We start from the raw sequence: 18,713 nt of genomic DNA on the forward strand, positions 1-18,713 counted from the left end.
TATGACTTGCTGGAGTCTCTTAGTTAAAACCCGTGCAAAAATTTTATAATCGACGTTGCATAAAGTGATCGGTCGGTACTCACTTACGCGCCTTGCCGCATTCGCATCAGTGCCTTTCGGTATAAGCACAGTATACGTTTTCAGAAAGGAAGGTGGTAATGCTTTGAATTCATATGCCTCGCGAAAGACTTCCAGAAAAAAAGGGGCTACTAAATCTTTGAACTTTTGATAAAATTCGGCACTTATGCCGTCAGGTCCGGGCGTTTTATGCGCCGGCAAACCATCTATTGCGCGTTCTATTTCTCCGAGCGTGATTGGTTCCTCCAACCACTCTTTTTCATCATCTGTAAGCTGTGGTGTTCCTTGGAGTAAGCTGTCAATCTCATCCGTGTTAATCTGCTGCTGGCAGCCTCCAAATAGCTGTTTATAATATTCAAGAAAGGCATTCTCTATAAACGTTTTGTCACCACTTATAGTACCATTGTGACTAATCATCGTGATTTCCTTATCTTGCGCGTACTTTCTTTCTTCGGCCAGGGCACGTCGAGTGGGCTGCTCGCCCAACAAAAACTTATCTGCTCTAGCTCGCACGATCGCACCGCGATAACGCTCTTGGTGTAAGTTATCTAACTGGCTTCTCACTTTTTTTATTTCTGCCACGTTCGTGCACGGGTTTTTGTCTTCTTTTTCAAAAAGTTCATGCCAATACTTCTGCAATTCTTTCTCCTTCTTTTTTGACACGTACTTTAAGTAGGAAGACCTTTCAATTGCCGTTTGTTTGACCTCTTCTTTAAAATATTCCCATTTTTCAAGGAAGGATGTTTCTTTTCCGGAGGCAATTTTCTTTAGCGTCTCTATTGCGCTCTCAACAAAAACAGCGTCGTCTAGCAACCGGTTGTTCATTTTCCACAAGTCCCAACTAAATTTGTTCTTAGGCTGCTTGTTGTTTCCCAGAGTCACAGTGACTAAGCAATGATCTGTGAAAAAAAGGGGCTTCACGACGTAGCCTGATACATTGGTGATTACTTCGGCCGACATGTAGATTCGATCTAGACGCGCGTTAGATGACCTTTGAAAATGAGTAAAACGGAGAGTGTCGCGATTGGCCCTCGAGCGCGCTACGTCTTCCAGATCGTGCTCTTGCAACATTTCGGTTAGTAATTCTACGCTGCTATCTCGGTACGACACGCCTGAACTTCGATCAGCCTGGCTGCATACGCAATTGAAGTCTCCCAAAAGAACCACTATTCTGTCGCACTGCATGTACGAGCTTAGAAACTGAAAGAACAATACTCTCTCGTTCGCTCTGTTGGGTGCATAGATGCACATGACTCGCCAGTCACGGTTAAATAAAGTGAAGTCGCACAAAACAAAGCGCCCCAGCTCATCAACGACGACATTCAAGTCTCGCAGTGGCACTGACTTTGCCAAAAACAAAAAACAGCCTGCCGACATCCCATTCGAGTGACTGACGCACACCTCGTAACGGCTCAAGAAAGGCCGCAGCGCTTGTTCTATTTCGTCGTCGGAGGCCATTTTTGTCTCCTGGAGCGCTAGAAAATCAATTTTCTCTTCAGCCAGTAGTCGCTGCAGCTGGTATTGTTTCTTCCGTGCGTTTATGCCACGTACGTTTAAAGTCGCGAATCGTACGGACTCGTTAAATAAAAAACTGCTCGAGTCGTTGAGCATTGAAATTAAATCGAATAGAAAGGAACGCTACCCAACTGAGCCTCATCCTGTATCCGGAGACTTAAAACACCGGGGTGATTGTGGAAACTCACAGCGAGTCTTCTTTGCGACGGTCTTCCGTCGAAAAACGCGGTTTCACTGCACGACTCTTTTTGGGTGCAGTCCCATGAGTAGCAGTCCCGCCGGCTGGTTCTGGTGCAACAGCCGGTCGCTTCCCGGTCAGACTTGAGTCCATGTCGACGTCTTTGCTGTCGTCCGCTCCTCCGTTGCTGTCGTCGTGTTCAGGATGGCCTACCGTCGTTGCCGCACGTTCACGATACGCTTTCTGACCGTCGAGCTGCTCCTTCGTTCCCTCACCGGTCAAGACTTGCACCTGCACCGTCGCCTCAGGATCCTGTGATGGAGTCGCTGCGTCAGGGTCCCCGTCGTCGTTGGGTTTCGACGCTCCGCTTGGTTCCGTCCGTGTCAGGGCGGCGGGCGGTGACCCTCCTACGGCTTCCTCGGCTTCAGCGTCGTCCATGACGTAGTCGGAATTGTCCTCCGACTTGCGGTCTCGGGCGATAGAAGCGTACGTCTTAACACAGTCGTCCGTCTCGTGGCCGTACCGGTGACAGTCTGTACAGCGCGGGACGCGGCAGTCTCGTCGGATGTGCCCCTTCCGCCTGCATCTAAGACACAGCGGGGCCCGTCCTGGTACGACAACAAGGACCTTGCATCCTTCCAGACGGATTTCATGGGGGAGGCTGTCGGTGGTGTAGCCTTCCTTGAGGGTCAGGCGTACAGACCGGGTGTTCGACTCGACAGCCTCAAAACCCTTCTCCCGGAAGAAGTCTCTGGTTATGTCAGACACCTTGCCATACCGCTCCATCTCTTTCTTTACTTGGCAGTTCGGTACGTCGTAAGGCACCCAATGCAGCTTGAGTTTGACCGCCGCGTTGGCGGGGTCCAGCACGAGGCAACGCCCCCCTTTCACGGTCAACTCTTTTGCATCCACTAACCTTTGCTTCGCTTGGAGCGTGTGCAGTCGGAGCATCCACACGTGATTCATTTGGTGCGGCCCCGCCGACGCCAGGTCTTTCAGCACCTCCAGCCGCCGCAGTTCGTCGCGAAAGTCTTGGATCCGGTATGGCCGGCCTTCCACATCGCAGTGAAGAATAACAGAGTTGGTGGCAACGTATCCAGTAGGCAGAGTGGGCAGGATGATCTTGTATTCCTCCGGGTTTCCAGAAACAGATGTACCACGGCCTGACACGGCCGTTTTTGCCGCTCCGACGGAGCACATGATAACACGTCCGTCGCGCTCGGCAGCCGGAAGTGGAATCCTCGCTATGCTACGCCGTTTCTTAGAGAACTCGAGTTCACCATCCGTTTTATACGAGATGCTTCGGTTGCAAATGCAGTTAAGACTTCAGCATTTTATGCAAAGCACTCGTACATCACTCGCCGTACTTCAGTTCTACTCACCTGCCATGTAGAGTACTTTCGCGCGGTAGAACGATCCTTTTGTTCGCGCGTCTCCGGCCCAGTAGACCTGGGGACCTATGTTGGACTTTCGAGAAACTAGAAACAGAAGTGACGTAGCGGCGGGAGACGCGTAACCAAGCAACGGCGCACACCGCGAAACCGCCCTCTTTGACGCCGTGACGACATGGCAAGATTGGCGTCTGTCACTCACTTGACAGGCGTCAAGAGCCAACCACCGAAGAGCGGAAGTAGCTACGCTGTCCCCCTGCCGTACCTACGCTTTCCTGGCGGTACCTATCTGGAACCTAGTCCCTACGCAAGCGTCCGTTTCTCCGGCAACCGGAAAGGCATTTTCTGCTTTTAGTCAAGCGATGGCAGCCAATCCCTTGCGACGGCGACCTTCACATCGGCTCTTTTTTAAAGAAACTTGTCAAAGTAAAAAAATACACGTGTTCTATTGAAATGAACGGCTGATTTTGTAGCGGTTCCAGAAAATATTAGATGGAGTAAACTCGCATAAAAGGTTAGAACAACATGCGGGACGCGGATGAGCGCCTAGTTCAAATTACTGGCGCTCATGACTGCTCAAGAAACGGGAGGATGTGGCCTCTCTGGTACGCGGCGCAACTGAGCTGAGCCCGGCGCTGTCCAGAGACGACAAAGTTCGTCTCTGGAACGAGCTAACCTCCCGGCTCAACTTCCTCGGGCCTCCAAGGAAGGAGCCGGAAGGTTGGAAACGCTACTGGGCCATGCGGGTGTCGAAGGCGCGGGCGCAGGCTACGGAGGTGGCGAAACAGGCGAGGTAATTTGCGTGGTCTACTCATAGTGTGGACCAAGCTTTTGATTTACTTCCTTTAGCCGCAGGCAAACAAGGGGCGGAGGCGCCCGGGTGCGCTCACTGGCGTCATCATACTCACGTATTTTGACGCTGGTGGGCGAGGACTCGGCCCTGGGCGCTCCCGGGTTTTCTTTATTTGAAACCAAGAGGCCTGCACTCTCGCCACAACTTGCCACCCGCCTGAAACTAGCCTCCAGGTTTGCCATTTTTCTTATATCGTAATAAAGTGGAGATTTGGGCCAGTTCGTTCATTGCAAACAGAAAAGCGACGAAAAAAAAAAAAACACAGGGACGCGGCCGAAGGGAAACAGCACAAGGTGCACTCTCAACTGAAGTTGAATTTCCAATAAACTTCAGTTGAGAGTGTGTCTTGTCCTGTTTCCTTCGTCTGTGTCACTGTGTTTTTTGTTTGTTTTCTTATATCATTGTTGATCTCAATATTCCTCTACTATGGAATCTGCCATGCTTCCACGTGTGACAAAACACAAACGAAATGGCAGTGTGCTGATTTAAGTGAAGTGTGAAATAATGTCTGTGATATAGCCTGGATAATGACAAAGAATTTATATGGTGTTTACTAGTCCATGCTCAATTTCACTTTAAAGAAAGTATTGCAACCTTTGTTTTCAAACATGTTTATTTTCACGTTACGGCATTGTTATAAAAAAAAGAAAGCACTTTCAAGGACAAACTGCTTGTTGTCTTCTTTATACATTCAAACAGACACAAATCCAATATGCGATTATCGAGTAATACACTTGGCTCTGTGGTAGCCATAATAGATTGTAAAATGGAGCAGGGCAATGGAAGTGTAGAGAAAATGAATCAATGTCCAAACCCGATACAAACAATATATTGCAGTAAAAGAAGCAAAACAGGTCTCACCAGTAGCCTCATTGAGTTCTCTGTTTCCTACAAGGGCGAGCCAGATGCCCCGTTGGCTAGCTAAATAACCCTACAAAACCTTCTGTTATTGTCCCACGCATCTTATGCACCCTGCTTGCAAATTAAAAAAAGGCTCTATCAACATCACCGTGATGCACCGAATAGCTTTTCGGAGGCAGTTCTACATGTCCGTAAAGATAACACGGTGGTTGTGCGATGAACTGCGCAAAGCGTTGGAGTTGACACTGTGGAGCTTATGGACGGCCATGACTGTGGAGCAACAACTGAAGCACATGCTGCCATGGGGGGGGGGGGGGGGGGGGGCTTCTTTGGTGGCGAGGGCGTCAGTCGAGGTGAGGACGACGAGGGGTTCGCTGTCGTCGGTGGCGTCCCTGATGGGCGGGACCTCCGTTGTGGCGACGGACTCCTTAACGCTGGTGGTGTCCCTGGTGGGCGCAACTGCCATCATGGCTTCCGTGGGGCTCCAGGGAGGCACGGCCGTGGCGGGTTCCGAACTGGGCAACAAGGCGCTGCCTCGGAGCCCTGCCCCTGTCCGAGAGGCTGACCCGAGGGTGGGCAGGAGCCAGCCTCTCGTTATCCGCCACTGACCCCTCCGAGCTTGGCCCAGACTCCAACCTTGGCTTGTCGGGGTCACAGTCTGGCTCCGATTCTGGCTCCCTCGATGAAAGGCAGATATTGTGGAGCACTGCACACGCCGATATAATGACGGTGGCTGTTGTTGGATGATAATACAGAGTCCGATGCCTTTGCAGACACTGGAATCTGCTTTTCAACAGCCCAATGCAGCGCTCCACAACGGACCTTATCGAAGAATGTGCCTTATTAAACCGGCCGCAAGCGGTGGAGGTCGCGTGGAATCCAGGGACAGGGGTGATGAGCCAAGGCTCCAAGGCATAGCCGCTGTCACCTGCAGAGTCAGAGAAGGAAATGTAAGATATTAACGCTGTTCTCTTTAAAAGAATACTAGAACGACAGTTGAAATATACCCGTCGTGTTCAGAAATAGGCTGAATATGATCCACAATACCCGTAAATGACAATTGCACATTTATATTTTGAGCCTGATGGCTGTATTTTTCATTATAAACAGCCCACACTGGCAAGCGCTCGGAGAGCAGCCAGCTGAGAGCACGTCAAATCCGGTGCAATTGTGATGTAGTTTATCTCGGGATGAGCAAAGCTGCGGTGAGGCAGACGTCGTCAGGATGCCCTAGCTGTTCCAGCAACCAAAGCGGTCGAAGCACGCCAGCGATCGGGCCACCGCAACTAACCCCAAAGCTGCTTTGTGTGAATTTTTAGCGACGGGTTAATCTTCTATCATCTTGGGACACACAAAAGAGAGTCCCGTTGAGTGTGGAGTTCCTCCCTCCACTTTTGTGCTCGCCGTACAGCTGTCCGTATGACGTCAGGTTCAAAGCATGTATAGTTCTAGGTAAGACAGTTATCATCACCACCTGTCAAGGTTCCTAGACGGGCATTACAAACGGCTTTAGCGACATCTAGAAATTGCTCTTTGCTAATCGCCTAATTTTTTTTAAATGCCTTTTTGTGCCTTTTTTAACAAGATATGGATGTGTCCGATGTGATACTGCTCTTTTGAACACGTATAGACCAAAAAATAAGCACCGAAATTTCGTTGTACTATTCCTTTAAAATTGTTGACAACTAAGCAGGTAAAACTGCTGTTTGCAACCTAACCTCTCCCCCCCCGTAGTTGACAGCTGCGTCAGAGTGTTTCCAAGGAGACGTGTCACAGGTATGGCCAGAGCGCATGCCAGTTATTCATGTTTGGAACAGTATATGTGATATTGTAGCTTATAAGTGGTGCAGAGCCATCATGTACAGAACCAACAAATAAAGTATGCTTACCGAGCAGGAGCCTGCCATCGTCTATCAGCCGGCCTTGCTCGAAGTTGCTCCGGAGCCACGAGTAGCGCCACGCAAAGGAGTCGTGCAACGACCCAGGATATCGTGGGTCGATCGATGCTCATCACCCGGCAGTCGGCGTCACACCTGCAATAGTGAGACATATGTCGACATTAATTCAAGTGAATCCAAAAACAATTGATTGCACTCATTGTCATGGGGCCCTGTCAAACACTATTTACATGCTGACCAACACAACACCATAAATTATGTAATTTACAAATTTAAAGTATTAAAACAGCGCAAAAAAAAAACAAAAAAAAAACGACGAAGTGAATGAAGGAGGACACAGACAGAGCGCTGTCCGTTACAAAGATTAAAATTATATGATAAATAGCCACTACCTTTGATCCACGTAATAGTTTAGGCAAATTTTTTTTTCTTCAAAGGAGAGTTTACACTTTATCATGCAGGATAGGGACTAATGCTTAAAAGCTTAACACGACATGAAAACAAACAGAGATCGAAAGCTTTTCAGCTAACAAACCCTCCCTTCCTTCGTCGAACAAACGCTTGTGCGTAGGATGAACGAGTACTAACCATTCACAACTCTCATTTATAAAATGGCATATCCACACCGCATTAGCGTTACGCTCTTTTTCAAACCCATTCAGAACGGTCATTGATCTATAGCTAAAAGCGCGAGCTAGCTGCTTTGGATAAAGCCCCGACGGCTGCACGAGCGCTCGTGCAGCGAGTGCTCCAGTCAAGCCGTTCGCGCTTGCACTCATGCTAAGGTGAGACGTAGTATATATGTGATCGTACATACCCCTATCACGTTCAGAGCGTAGAATTGTTTGCGGCACCAATACGCCGCCTTCGTGACGGTGGGGTCGTTCTCCGATGGCGATCATCGTCCCGTCGACGCAACCGATGACGCCGGGTATCCTGCCGAGCCGTTGGAAGCCCCTCTCGACGTCGTCCCTCTTGCCGGTTGTCTGGGGAAAGTCGATCTAGCCGCGCCGGATCCCCAGACGCTGCACAATAGCGAGGGACACAGCCCGCACAACGATGCCGACTGTAGCCTGATTCCTCGCTATGTGCTCTTCGCTCGCCACCATGCCCTGAAAGCTCCCCGCACAGTTTGCTCACCGTGGCGTAAAAGCGAAGTGCGCACAATACTTGCTGTTCCACAGACATCACCGTCCACGAACCTCGCAGCCTCAACTCTGGCTCCTCGCGCAGTTCGTCGCACAATCAACGGACCACATTCTTGGTGAGACGGTACTACCTCCGAAAAGCTTCCTCCGGTAGTTCAAAGGCATCGCGGTGTCGCGGTGCAGCCGGTGGAGCCTTTCCGGACGAAAAAAAAAAGTTGAACAATAGAAAGACTGTCGCTCTGCCTCCGAGACGCCGTGTTTCCAATTTCGCTACCGCGAAGAGACCATCGACAGACTTGTTCCCTTTTCAGACGAAACACCGAGGAAACGATACGTCAAAGTGATGTCACTTCCGGTGGGGGCAATTCGCCGTCTCCGCCCACATTTTCGTAGGGAACTTTCGTCATTCGAGCCTCAACCAATCAGACGCGATGTCGTCACTTCCGTTTCTTTTAGGAGAAACGAAACATTTGTCCAACATAGATCCCCTGGTACACCTTGTCGTCTTCAACTACACCGCTAAAGTCCCTTACATCGTCGGAACTCACAACAGGCTGGGTCTTGTCGAGTAGAAATTCTACTAAAACATAAAACACTGCAGAGCCCGGGCAGGATCGACAGGTTGGAGCAAGCGGGCAAACAAAACGAGTCGAGAGCGACCGTTCATGAAAGCTCGGCGAAGCCTCTATGGTCAAACCCAACGTTGTCGAACCGAAGTGAGCGAAGTGGCGTTTTCGGCGTTTCGGCGGGCTTCTGATCAAGGTTGTCGGTCGGCTGCGTGTCATATCTCTAACATCAGCTGTTTTATGGGCTCACGTCCCGAAATCGTTTTCTTGTGCATAGACTATTTTTCGTATTCATAGATTTGACGAAATAGTGGTATCCGAACGAACTTTACGTCCTTTGACCGCATGTCTGTCTGCACGTCAAAGCTTTTTGACGTACAGTCAGAGCCAATCGATGTACAATCAGAATCGCCACCAAGACATCTTGATGGCATTTCGCGGCGGCCGACTGCCACCAGGAAACCATCAGAAAGCCGACAAGTGGAGTCTGACTGGAGTTTGACTGTTGGTCAGAGTAACTTGTTGGCCAATCAGACATGTTTGACGTACAGTTAGGCACAGTCAGCGGTCCACTAGAAAACATTGACTGCCAAGCAGGGTTACATTGATAGATTTTTCCTTCGGGTAAGGTGAAATATTGCTAATATTATAATATACACCATCTAATTCCAGCAGATGTTGTGCCTATATGGTCAATTCAAGAATGCCTGCCAGAACCCAAGTTTGGGATGCTCCTTTTCTTCATGTTAAGCATTTGTTAGTTGAGACGCATTACACATTACGTTTCAAGACAACCGCAATCTTGAATATAGCTAATGATGGCAGAAAACAAAGTGCGTTCAACGCTTACCTTTAGAGCCCTTTTCTATTTGCCTGGTTTGGTTGTGAATATTCCAAAGTGAAGACCAGATTGCTTGCAGGCAATGGACCATAGGACACTATGTGCGTTCAAAGAAGTACTTGACACTAGAAGCAATTATATGCCATTCATATGACCGTTTGTTCCTTTTTCTTAAATAAACTCAATTATTGGTTGGATAGCTATCGAAGTATATATAATGGGCGTGCTGATACCCACTTCATTCAGTCCTGGATTGCTGAAGTTTCGATGTTTCCAGATCGCGAATCTACGATGGCTGGCCTTACTCAGTAATGGTATGGGGAATGACTGTACTTGTGACCAGGATACCGAACTTTACCGCCGGGTAAAAATTATGAGTTTACACCAGCTACCCTTCCGTTGAGGTTGACCGTCCTCTCGTCACGGTGTGAAATTTCGAAGGCCACGCGCCCTTTGTGTAAAGCCATGATAAAAAAAGAAGTTTACTTATGTGAGAAAGCACGCCATGGCCTTTTTCTTTTTAACCGTATTTCACCTTTTGGCTGTCGTTTCTGAAGGGCACGGTCTGCGAACCTGGGCTCTAAACGTTTACGCGAACATCCTTGTTTCTGAGATATATCTTTGAAAAGAGGTTATCGCCATGTCTTGGCCGCGTTTCAAAGAGTGGTAAATGCCACGCATATTTTAAAGTTAAGGTTTTTCAGGTTTGCTTACTGCGTTATGACCCCGAAACGAGACTTTCTTACGATCTAAAACATTTGAGTGGTGTTTTTATGTGTGGTGATAGGCAATTAGACAACTTGCCATTGTTATTGTACTTATTTCTTTCTAATAATATCTAATCAACTGATCATTTGTCCATATTTGTTTCCGGGAAGATAATTTCTTTTTGTGTGTAATATGAATAGAATCCAATGCTTAGGCGTTCACCAATTTTCGCAGTATGTAAAAAACAGGGTCTAGGAAGATTATTGCCTCGGAACTTCTATGAAAGACAGATTTAAAACTGACAATAAAAAGTGTTGGGGTCTCACTGAATGCTTTTGTTATAACCGTACTCTTTGATATGCTTCTTTCACATTGCGTTATTAGGTTATGCATTTGAGATATGTTCAATTTCGATGTCGGCTGCTGTCGTCTCGTCAACTATGACTTCTCATTTTAGTTAACAAAGTTTAGCCTGTACTCTTGGTAAAAAGTTTCATAATGCGCTCGCAAAAAAATAGACAATAAATTTTCTTCGCTGAACATGTAAGTCAATCTTTGTGCAAGCGTTACTTTTTCTATTTTTAAAAATGTATGATTTTTATGCGCCCAATTTTTCCTCCCTAGCTCCAAACTAAAAAGTAAAAAAAAAAATCAAGTTCCACAATCTTTTTCCGCTTTCGTAATATTCGATTGCTTCCCTAATTAAAGTAGCATTACACACTATAGGCAAGTTACTAAAAATATCAGAACAACAAGAGGTATTGGAGTTAAAAGATAGATATAGTAGTTGTGCTTGCTGAATATTTGCCCTCAACTTCGTAAAGTGTGATTTTCGCCTATTCACCATTGTTCCAACCAAAAAATTCTAGCTATTTTTTTTTATGAATCCTAAGCTACGGGTAGTTGTTGATGCGTTCTTTCTGCATATTAAATTTGTTCTATAAAAAAACACTCTGCTCCTGGTGAACCAGAACGTTGCAGTGACTACGATCTCACGCGGTCCCCTCAATGTCTTGTATTTGCTGAGAATTCTTTCCGAATCAAAACTTTGACCCATACCGACACCGATAGGTGCGTTGTTGTATGATGTGTTCTTATGAATGTTTAGCATCCCAAAGTGATGTGTAATGTATGAGTAAACGTCAAAATATGATAATCGAAATGTTATTTTTCAGTACCTTCCTCTGCGTGCTGGCTTTTGTCCTGGTTTTAAGCACAGCGATTGATCTCATCCACAAACATCGCTATGGGAAAGATGCGTTTCGAGGTAGGTAACTGGAGATATGATTGCTTTTTTATGTTCGAATATATGCCAGGAACTTTTTTCTAACTGTAAACTAGATTGTGCATGCTGTATTTTGCGTCAGATTTATATTATAAATATTGCAGCGGTATCTAAGAGAACAGTTATGTCCCCTTTGTCTAATGGAAGTATATTATTATGCCTTCTAATAAAGAGACGGCACATTTTAAACTAATAAAAGAACTCCCCAGACCACACTATAGTTAGCGATATTCTTACACCTGGGTTAGTGTACACGCTGTGTTTGTGTCCCTTTCTTGTCTTCGTCTTTTGGGCTCAATTAGTTTTCATGAAAAATCTCTCTAAACTGTCGAAAAAAAAATTGAAAGCAGCAATTATTGTTTACGCTATAAATCCCAACGCTGCTCGAGGAATGATCGACTCCTTGTCCAGAAGTAGACACCCTTTGAAAATACAATCATTCACTTATAAAATCATAAAAAAGTCTATAGTTTCTTAAGAAATGATAATGCTTTGAGGGCCCCTTGCGTATATTGTGCTATTGTTTATAAGGTAACAAAATAGAAAACATGTCAGTGATCGATATAAGAGACCTGGCACTAAAGTGAATCTGACTTTAAACGTGCACGTTGGAACACAAGAACATGCACTCCACATACGATACATTACACGTCTTTCTACCTTTCCACGCTTAAATACCCGCATTTTATACATCATAATGCACTCCATATTGATCTCCCGCACTTCACGTATACACTAAGGCAATTAAAAATATTTCCCAAGGTTGCAAAAGGTGTCGTGATGTGGCTTTAGCATGCGTGAGGAATCGTGCTGTCTGTTTTTTGACCAGTAAAGTGCTTAATAAAATGAGCCTTAGTAACGCATTTACTTATTGCTCATGGGCCTGTATTTGGCACAGCGACATTAGCACGCTAATGTTGTGTGTTCATTGTCTCTGAATATATTTTTGGATACTCTCTTTTTCGAAAAGTCGTCAATCGCTAGGCGCACCTTTAGAAATTAGTAATTGGTTACCCGCGTGCTCTTCAGAAATTAGAGAGAAAGCCTGTGTCATCATGAAATTCGAAGACTGCAACAAGTAATAATTTTAAATTAATCTTAAGTCTAAATCCTCAATAAAAAAAGTTCCAATTAAAGAGTAGTTTATTTTCAGCGGAAATATCATATCCAACACCGTAAAACTGAAAAGGCAAGCTAATATGCCTAACTGTGTTATTGACTTTTAGGGGGACATATAAGCCTGGATACTTATAACCTTGTGTTTAATGAAAAAAAAAACACACTTGCATGCTTACTTTGTTTGTTGTGTGGTTTCTTTAGTTTAATTTTATAATGTAAATATTTTGCCTGCCTCACTGTAAACTTTTTTTTTATTAGACCCCAAGCTAGCCCCCGGCAACAGGTGTAGATTGATATAAATTATATTAAAACTTTAATATTTAAAGGGATCAGTAGAACATAAAACCAGGTTCACAGTCAACAATTAAAAATCAATGAATATTGAGATCTGATTGTGTGAAATATTCGGAAGGAGTCGTGCGATCAAAGCAAAACTCCACACAGATGCCTCAAAATTACGAAGCGAAAGACGCCGTTCAAATTAGCTGCTCTCTGCGTTACCGAGTTTTGGACGTTAGAAATGTTCACAATGCTTTGGAGCGTAAAGTTTTCTAGTCGTATGACCTGCCAAAGAAACGTTTTAAACTGTGAGGTGGCATTCAGAAAGTTTTTGTAATCGCACATATAGATTTTTTTAAACAAGCGCTTTGTGAATTTATGTTTCGTGATATCCTTTATTGGCAGTTTAATAAGAAATATATAGGAGCCTCGTTTGTTTTTAGAAGTGGACAGGAAAGCATTTTTTCACAAAATCTGGGGGTTAGTATTAGAATGAAATGTTTGCACACACCCTACTGAAGAATAATTATATGAATCCATATAAGAACTGATATAAATATCCAAAAACTGATATGAGACATATAAGAACTGATAGGAAACATATGCCAACTGATATGAATGTGTCCAATCAACATATCATAAATAAATTCATATAATTTTTTTTCAGTATACGACGTGCCGCGCGGGAAAGCAAACACGTGGCTTGGAACCGCAGTGGAGCGGCTTGATTTACTGGCTTTCAAATAATTACGGCATGAGCATTTACTTTTTATTAAGAGGTGCATCCCCTGAGCCGTTCAAAAACCTCTCAGAGGTATGACATTACTGAAAAAAATCCACAGCGGTAAAAATATTTTTCATTGCTTAGGTGGTCACCGAAAAACTCCGTACTTACAAAACAGCCTGTATAAAAGCCGGAAACGCAGAGCTCCGAAGTAGTTATTGGGTGCGGTGTTGTATTCATGTTTGTTGTGCCGTGTGTCTGTATGCACCAACGTTACTAAAACACTCAGTTGGGAAACTCCCACAGAGACAGCGTTGAAAAAGTGGCCCCAATCTGTCTCCGAGCACCGAGCTAATGACGAACACCACGCCACCATTTCTCCCGCAGCGGCCACTCGAGGAACTGCACGTGACTTCTATTCTGGCTTTAAGAACAGATACAGCAGTAGAGGTTACAGGGGTGCCACCCCCGTGTCCCCGGCGGACGCGCCGCGTTCAACTGCCGAAGTTAAAATGCACCTAGGGCGGGACGCGCTACCTGAAAGGCCCGCTGAGGCATGGTTGTATAAAAACAATATTAGTTGTGCCGCAAAACCCTGCAAACTAAAGATTTTAAAAACATAACGCGCCCCTCTTTTTGTACTAAACTGTAATAAATATTATACAAAAAGAGTCTTTTTCGTTTGTTTTTACGCAAAAACAGGCTTTCAAAAAGCTCAAGGTGACCACAGTACACACAAATGATAAAGAGTGGCGCTGTTGTCGCACTTAGCTTGGTCTCGGTGGACGCCAGCGGCCCAGGTTTCGACAGCGAGTTTCCCAACTGAGTGTTTTAGTAACGTTGGTATGCACTCAATGTATATGTTCAACAGATGCTAGGTGTATGCGCAATGCATCTACATGGTGGCGTGAGTAAATAAAAATATTTTTGTAGCACATGAATTGGGCGGTACCTAGCGCCACCTAGCCTAGTGTAACTGATATGCGGCATATGAAACTGATATGAAATAATAAGTTCTGATATGAAAAAGGTGTCCAATAAACATATCAGATAAAAATTCGTATAATGTTTTTCAGTAGGCAAGGTTTTTTTGTTTTTTCCTAGTTTTTGACACAATTTCAGTCTTTCTCTCCTAATGAAATTTTTTCTTCTGGAAATAAACCCCAGTTTAAAGTGCTCACAACACGTGACAATTTTTCTTACCGCAGGAAAACTAATGAAGTACTTAACGGCCTTCTCCATTCCTGCGAGCACAAAAACTATGCTGGCTGTAAACAGGGACAAGCAGTCGGACGCTTACAAGCTTCGCTTCCTCCATGGAATCCGGTTCTTCAGCCTCGTCTGGATCGTCCTGGGCCACTCGTATAGCACCTCCAACTTTTCAAACGTCTGTGAGCGGTTGTCAATTCCTTAAATTGATAAATTCCCCAAGATGTATTCCAGTTTAAATCTCACATGTATTAGGTTGCAAGGCATACAGTTGGTTAGTGTGTGCATGGTTCAGGTAAAGACATTAAAAAATATATATATATATAAATAAAAATAAAAACGCTGGACTAAAATAATTAGCATGATTCAACGATATTGGAGACCCATTCGAAAAGGCAATTTCAGACGCCTGAAGATCGGTTCGCTTTGTCCAGGCACATTTTACTTGGGTCATGAAAGTGGGTGAGTCTTTGCTCTATATCCTCCCTAAAAATAAAGTTCCTCCGGCTAAGCGTTCCTTAGTACCGCCAAATAAACAGCGACAGCATATGGGGCTCTCATATCGGTGGAGACTACCTACAAACACAGCGCTGGATATGTGCTTACTTCCCGTCTTGTCCTGCAATGCTTTTTCCGCTTTTACACCGCACCCATTAAAGAATAATGAAAAATAATTACTGGGTGGTCACAAATAAAATGTAAACAAAGCGGGCCCATCGCTGATGGCTATTAGCAAGAGCATCATGTCGTCCTCGAAAAGCTCTAAATATCACAATTTGTTTCCTGTTTCATGTTTGTAATAAGTTACTACATATAATGAATACTGTGCAACATGTGGACATGCATTTGTCAGTTAACTGCTCGTGTATTGCTTTATTTGACAAGACACCTGTCTCATCATATTTCCGTATTCGTTGATTAGAAAACAAATACAATAATTAACATTTGGTAGACCAAAGTCTGAATGCAATTGTAAAAAAAAAAAAAAGTTGTTTTATGTACCTACTTAGAGGGGAAATTTAGCCTGCAAATCGCAATGCGCGTGAAGAACATTCCTAATCTGCACCATTGCTCGGTGTTTTGTAGTGCATGGTCACCCGGAGCTTTCTTTTTTTCACTCGGCAAACATTGTTTCTCGGATTACAGGAAGACCTAAACGAGGCGCATATTTCGTTCCTAAAAAGGCATGTAGTCCGCGCGAACATTGGCCGTTACTCCTGTTGGGCCTACACCGCATTAATGATGGTCTACAATGTATTAAAAAATCCACTTCTTATATTTATTTTTTTTAGCCGCTGAGCTACTCCAGTAATTTAGTTCAATTTTGCTGAAAATGCAGAGCGTGAATTCGGTGCTCTGTGAATGAAAGAAGATTATACCTTTCTCTGGTTGGTCGGTTAAGTTGGTTGGTCGGTTAAGAATACCTGTCCACGCGGCGCGTGTATTGTTTAATCGCGCAGTATTCTTCACGCATCATCGTTTAGATGTTTTTGTGATCAAGCGTTCAATTACAAAAGCTTTAAAACGTGTTTAGAGATATCCACTTGTTTCGTTCACATGAAAGTAGCCTTCCTGTGTCCATATTTTAAGGCCTTAAAGAAAGCGCGGGAGTTTTTTTGTTTTGTTTTAAACGGAACTTGAAATAATTAGATTCAGAAAAACTACTTTAATGAATACGATACGATTGGATGTACCTCAACACGGACTACGACTATTTGATAGTAAGGTCTGCGCACTAGTTATTGTTTAAAAATATAGCTAATTACTGTGTGTCAATGAGCCAGTTTGAACCATCGCAAAAATAATATTATCTTGCTCTGTTGGTCTGTCGACAATACTATATCCCCGTTTCCCTCTTATAACATGCGCCAAAGGTTTTATTTTTTTGAGTCTTAAAACAAGTTTACTTTAGCAACCTGTATTGACTATCAAAGGAGAGAAGTATCGACAAAATAGCTGGGAAGCCTGCACACGGGCATTTCGGAAAGCGTTGGTGTAGCACTTCATTATTTGTCAAAGCATCTAAGTCAATGTACCTCTCTGTCTTTCTTCTCCTCAGCCCGTCTGGTCAATGCACTTCACTATGGCGACGACATCGCAGGCTGCTTTATAACGGCTGGCTACCTGAGTGTGGACACTTTCCTCTTTCTGGCGTGAGTATTCTCATAACATTATATTGTCGGGGGTTTTATTTCAAGGTTTTCACTTAGCACCAAACAATTCGAACTATAAAATAAATGTTAAAATGTACTTAACCCGTAAAGCATAGTACAAAAAATCACCTATTTTTGTATGTGTGTAATTTTTGATACAATGAATTTTATCACAGCTAGACAATGAGCGTGAAAAGTTTATTGGCTAGGAGTTCGGCATTTTGTGAAGGCCAAAACTGAAGCCGGGATAAAACTGTGGCCTCGGGGCTCGACACTGATTGGTTGACGAGTGGGAGAGCAGGAGTCACGTGCTTGACGCTGAATGGTTATCGGGGAGGTCATGTGACCGGGGAGGGAGCCAGGAGGAGAGGTATGCGAGGAGGCAGGGTGGCAGAGAAGGAGTGGGTTGAAAAATTCTCAAAGATCCCCAGGCTTATCTTTTCAAGTGTACATATGCCATGTGTTAAATGCTGTCGCGAAGTGCGCCGTGAACGTAGGCGTCTGTCGAAACGGGCTAGATGTACTTCTAAACAAACTTTTTAGATTGAAGACAAGCTACTCACAATTACATACATGAAACGCAGAATTCCGCTAAAGGATTTTGATGCTTGAACTTTTTATGTGTGCAACGCAGTTACCTAGTAATTTGTCATACATATTTTAGTAGAAAAAAAAACTTGAAGTTCTTTACTTCTTCACATCAAGGAGTTCTCGCCATGAGAAAACAGTTAGTTAAGGCAAAATCTATTTGTTTTCAAATTGATTACAGTGAACTTGGAAAATCACTCTACTGAAGCATTAATGTTGCACCCCATTTTTTAGAATAAAACAATACCTAATACTCAATATTACCAATATTATATTCACAATAGCGGCATGCAACGTAATTATTAAGTTATTGTATAAGCCCTAATGAGCTTTATTGATTAGGTATAGCTTAATGGTTTGGTGCATTTCGCAACTAGCGAGCAATCACGCTGCTAAAGAGGTGAATCATTATTCGCGCTGGCACGCGCACCGATATATAAACACACATTGTCGCAAATCTTGAACAAAATCAATAATCGAGAACGTTTTCAAGTACCCCGCGGCGTCGAAAACCAAATGTTTTGTCGACATTTTTTGCTCGTTGTATTTCGTCGCTGGGTATAGAATTTTTGTGACACGTAGGACATGAGGTTTATTATTTCCTGCATGCATAAGAGGACACATTCAAATGGATGACTTGTAAGCCATTGGAAAACACAATGTGATAGCTTATTGAATTTCCAGTTCAGCAGCTGTGGATTCTCCACGAAAGTGAATGTAAAAAAGGCAAGCATCAAAGAAAGTCAGTGTCCAGGTTTTCTTTTTTTAAATGCGTAAAAACATTAAACTGCTTACTGATATTGTAAAATATGGAAGGTCATTTTATTTTGGGCTTATCACCAGGTTATATTATTTAGACACCCAAGTCGATTGAGCGACGTGGACTAAAAAAAGAAAACGAGGACCATCAGGATAAATTGAAGCATGTGCTAGGCGATTTTTGAATGGGGTATTTCAACTAGAAACATACGGTATTGGACCAAAAGAGATGAGTTCTGAAAAGTGGAACGAATGGAGGTTGGTGGTACTTGAATCAAAATAGGCAGCCACCCAGATAAGTGATTATTTGCGCAGATTGGCGAGATATTAACAAGACCGCGATTGAGTGCACTAACAAATCCAGTGCAAAGAACCTCTTCACAGGTGATTGACGCTTGCTTTCAAGCAGCTCCAGGTGATGAATTATGTGCTTAAAATAACTACGGTGCAACACCCTTTATCCTAAGTCGTTATAAGGATCCCATGATGATTAATCGAAATACACTCTTGAAAAGTCTATGTACATGGTCAATTTCTGCTTTATAAACAACTCATCTGTA

At 44.1% G+C, this 18,713-nt stretch overlaps 1 protein-coding gene across 1 annotated transcript in view; it reads left to right on the forward strand.

The window, feature by feature from the left end:
• LOC8028829 (nose resistant to fluoxetine protein 6) overlaps nucleotides 1-18,713 on the forward strand; it is a 138,525-nt gene that overhangs the window by 88,911 nt on the left and 30,901 nt on the right. Inside the window, exons 5-7 of the mRNA XM_040211128.3 lie at nucleotides 11,213-11,304; nucleotides 14,653-14,835; nucleotides 16,713-16,806. Coding sequence (XP_040067062.2) covers nucleotides 11,213-11,304; nucleotides 14,653-14,835; nucleotides 16,713-16,806 — 369 coding nt within the window. The remainder of the gene's footprint in view (nucleotides 1-11,212; nucleotides 11,305-14,652; nucleotides 14,836-16,712; nucleotides 16,807-18,713) is intronic.

The sequence above is a fragment of the Ixodes scapularis genome, unplaced genomic scaffold (assembly GCF_016920785.2).
Source record: "Ixodes scapularis isolate PalLabHiFi unplaced genomic scaffold, ASM1692078v2 PGA_scaffold3__209_contigs__length_174095766, whole genome shotgun sequence".
Lineage (NCBI taxonomy): Eukaryota > Metazoa > Arthropoda > Arachnida > Ixodida > Ixodidae > Ixodes > Ixodes scapularis.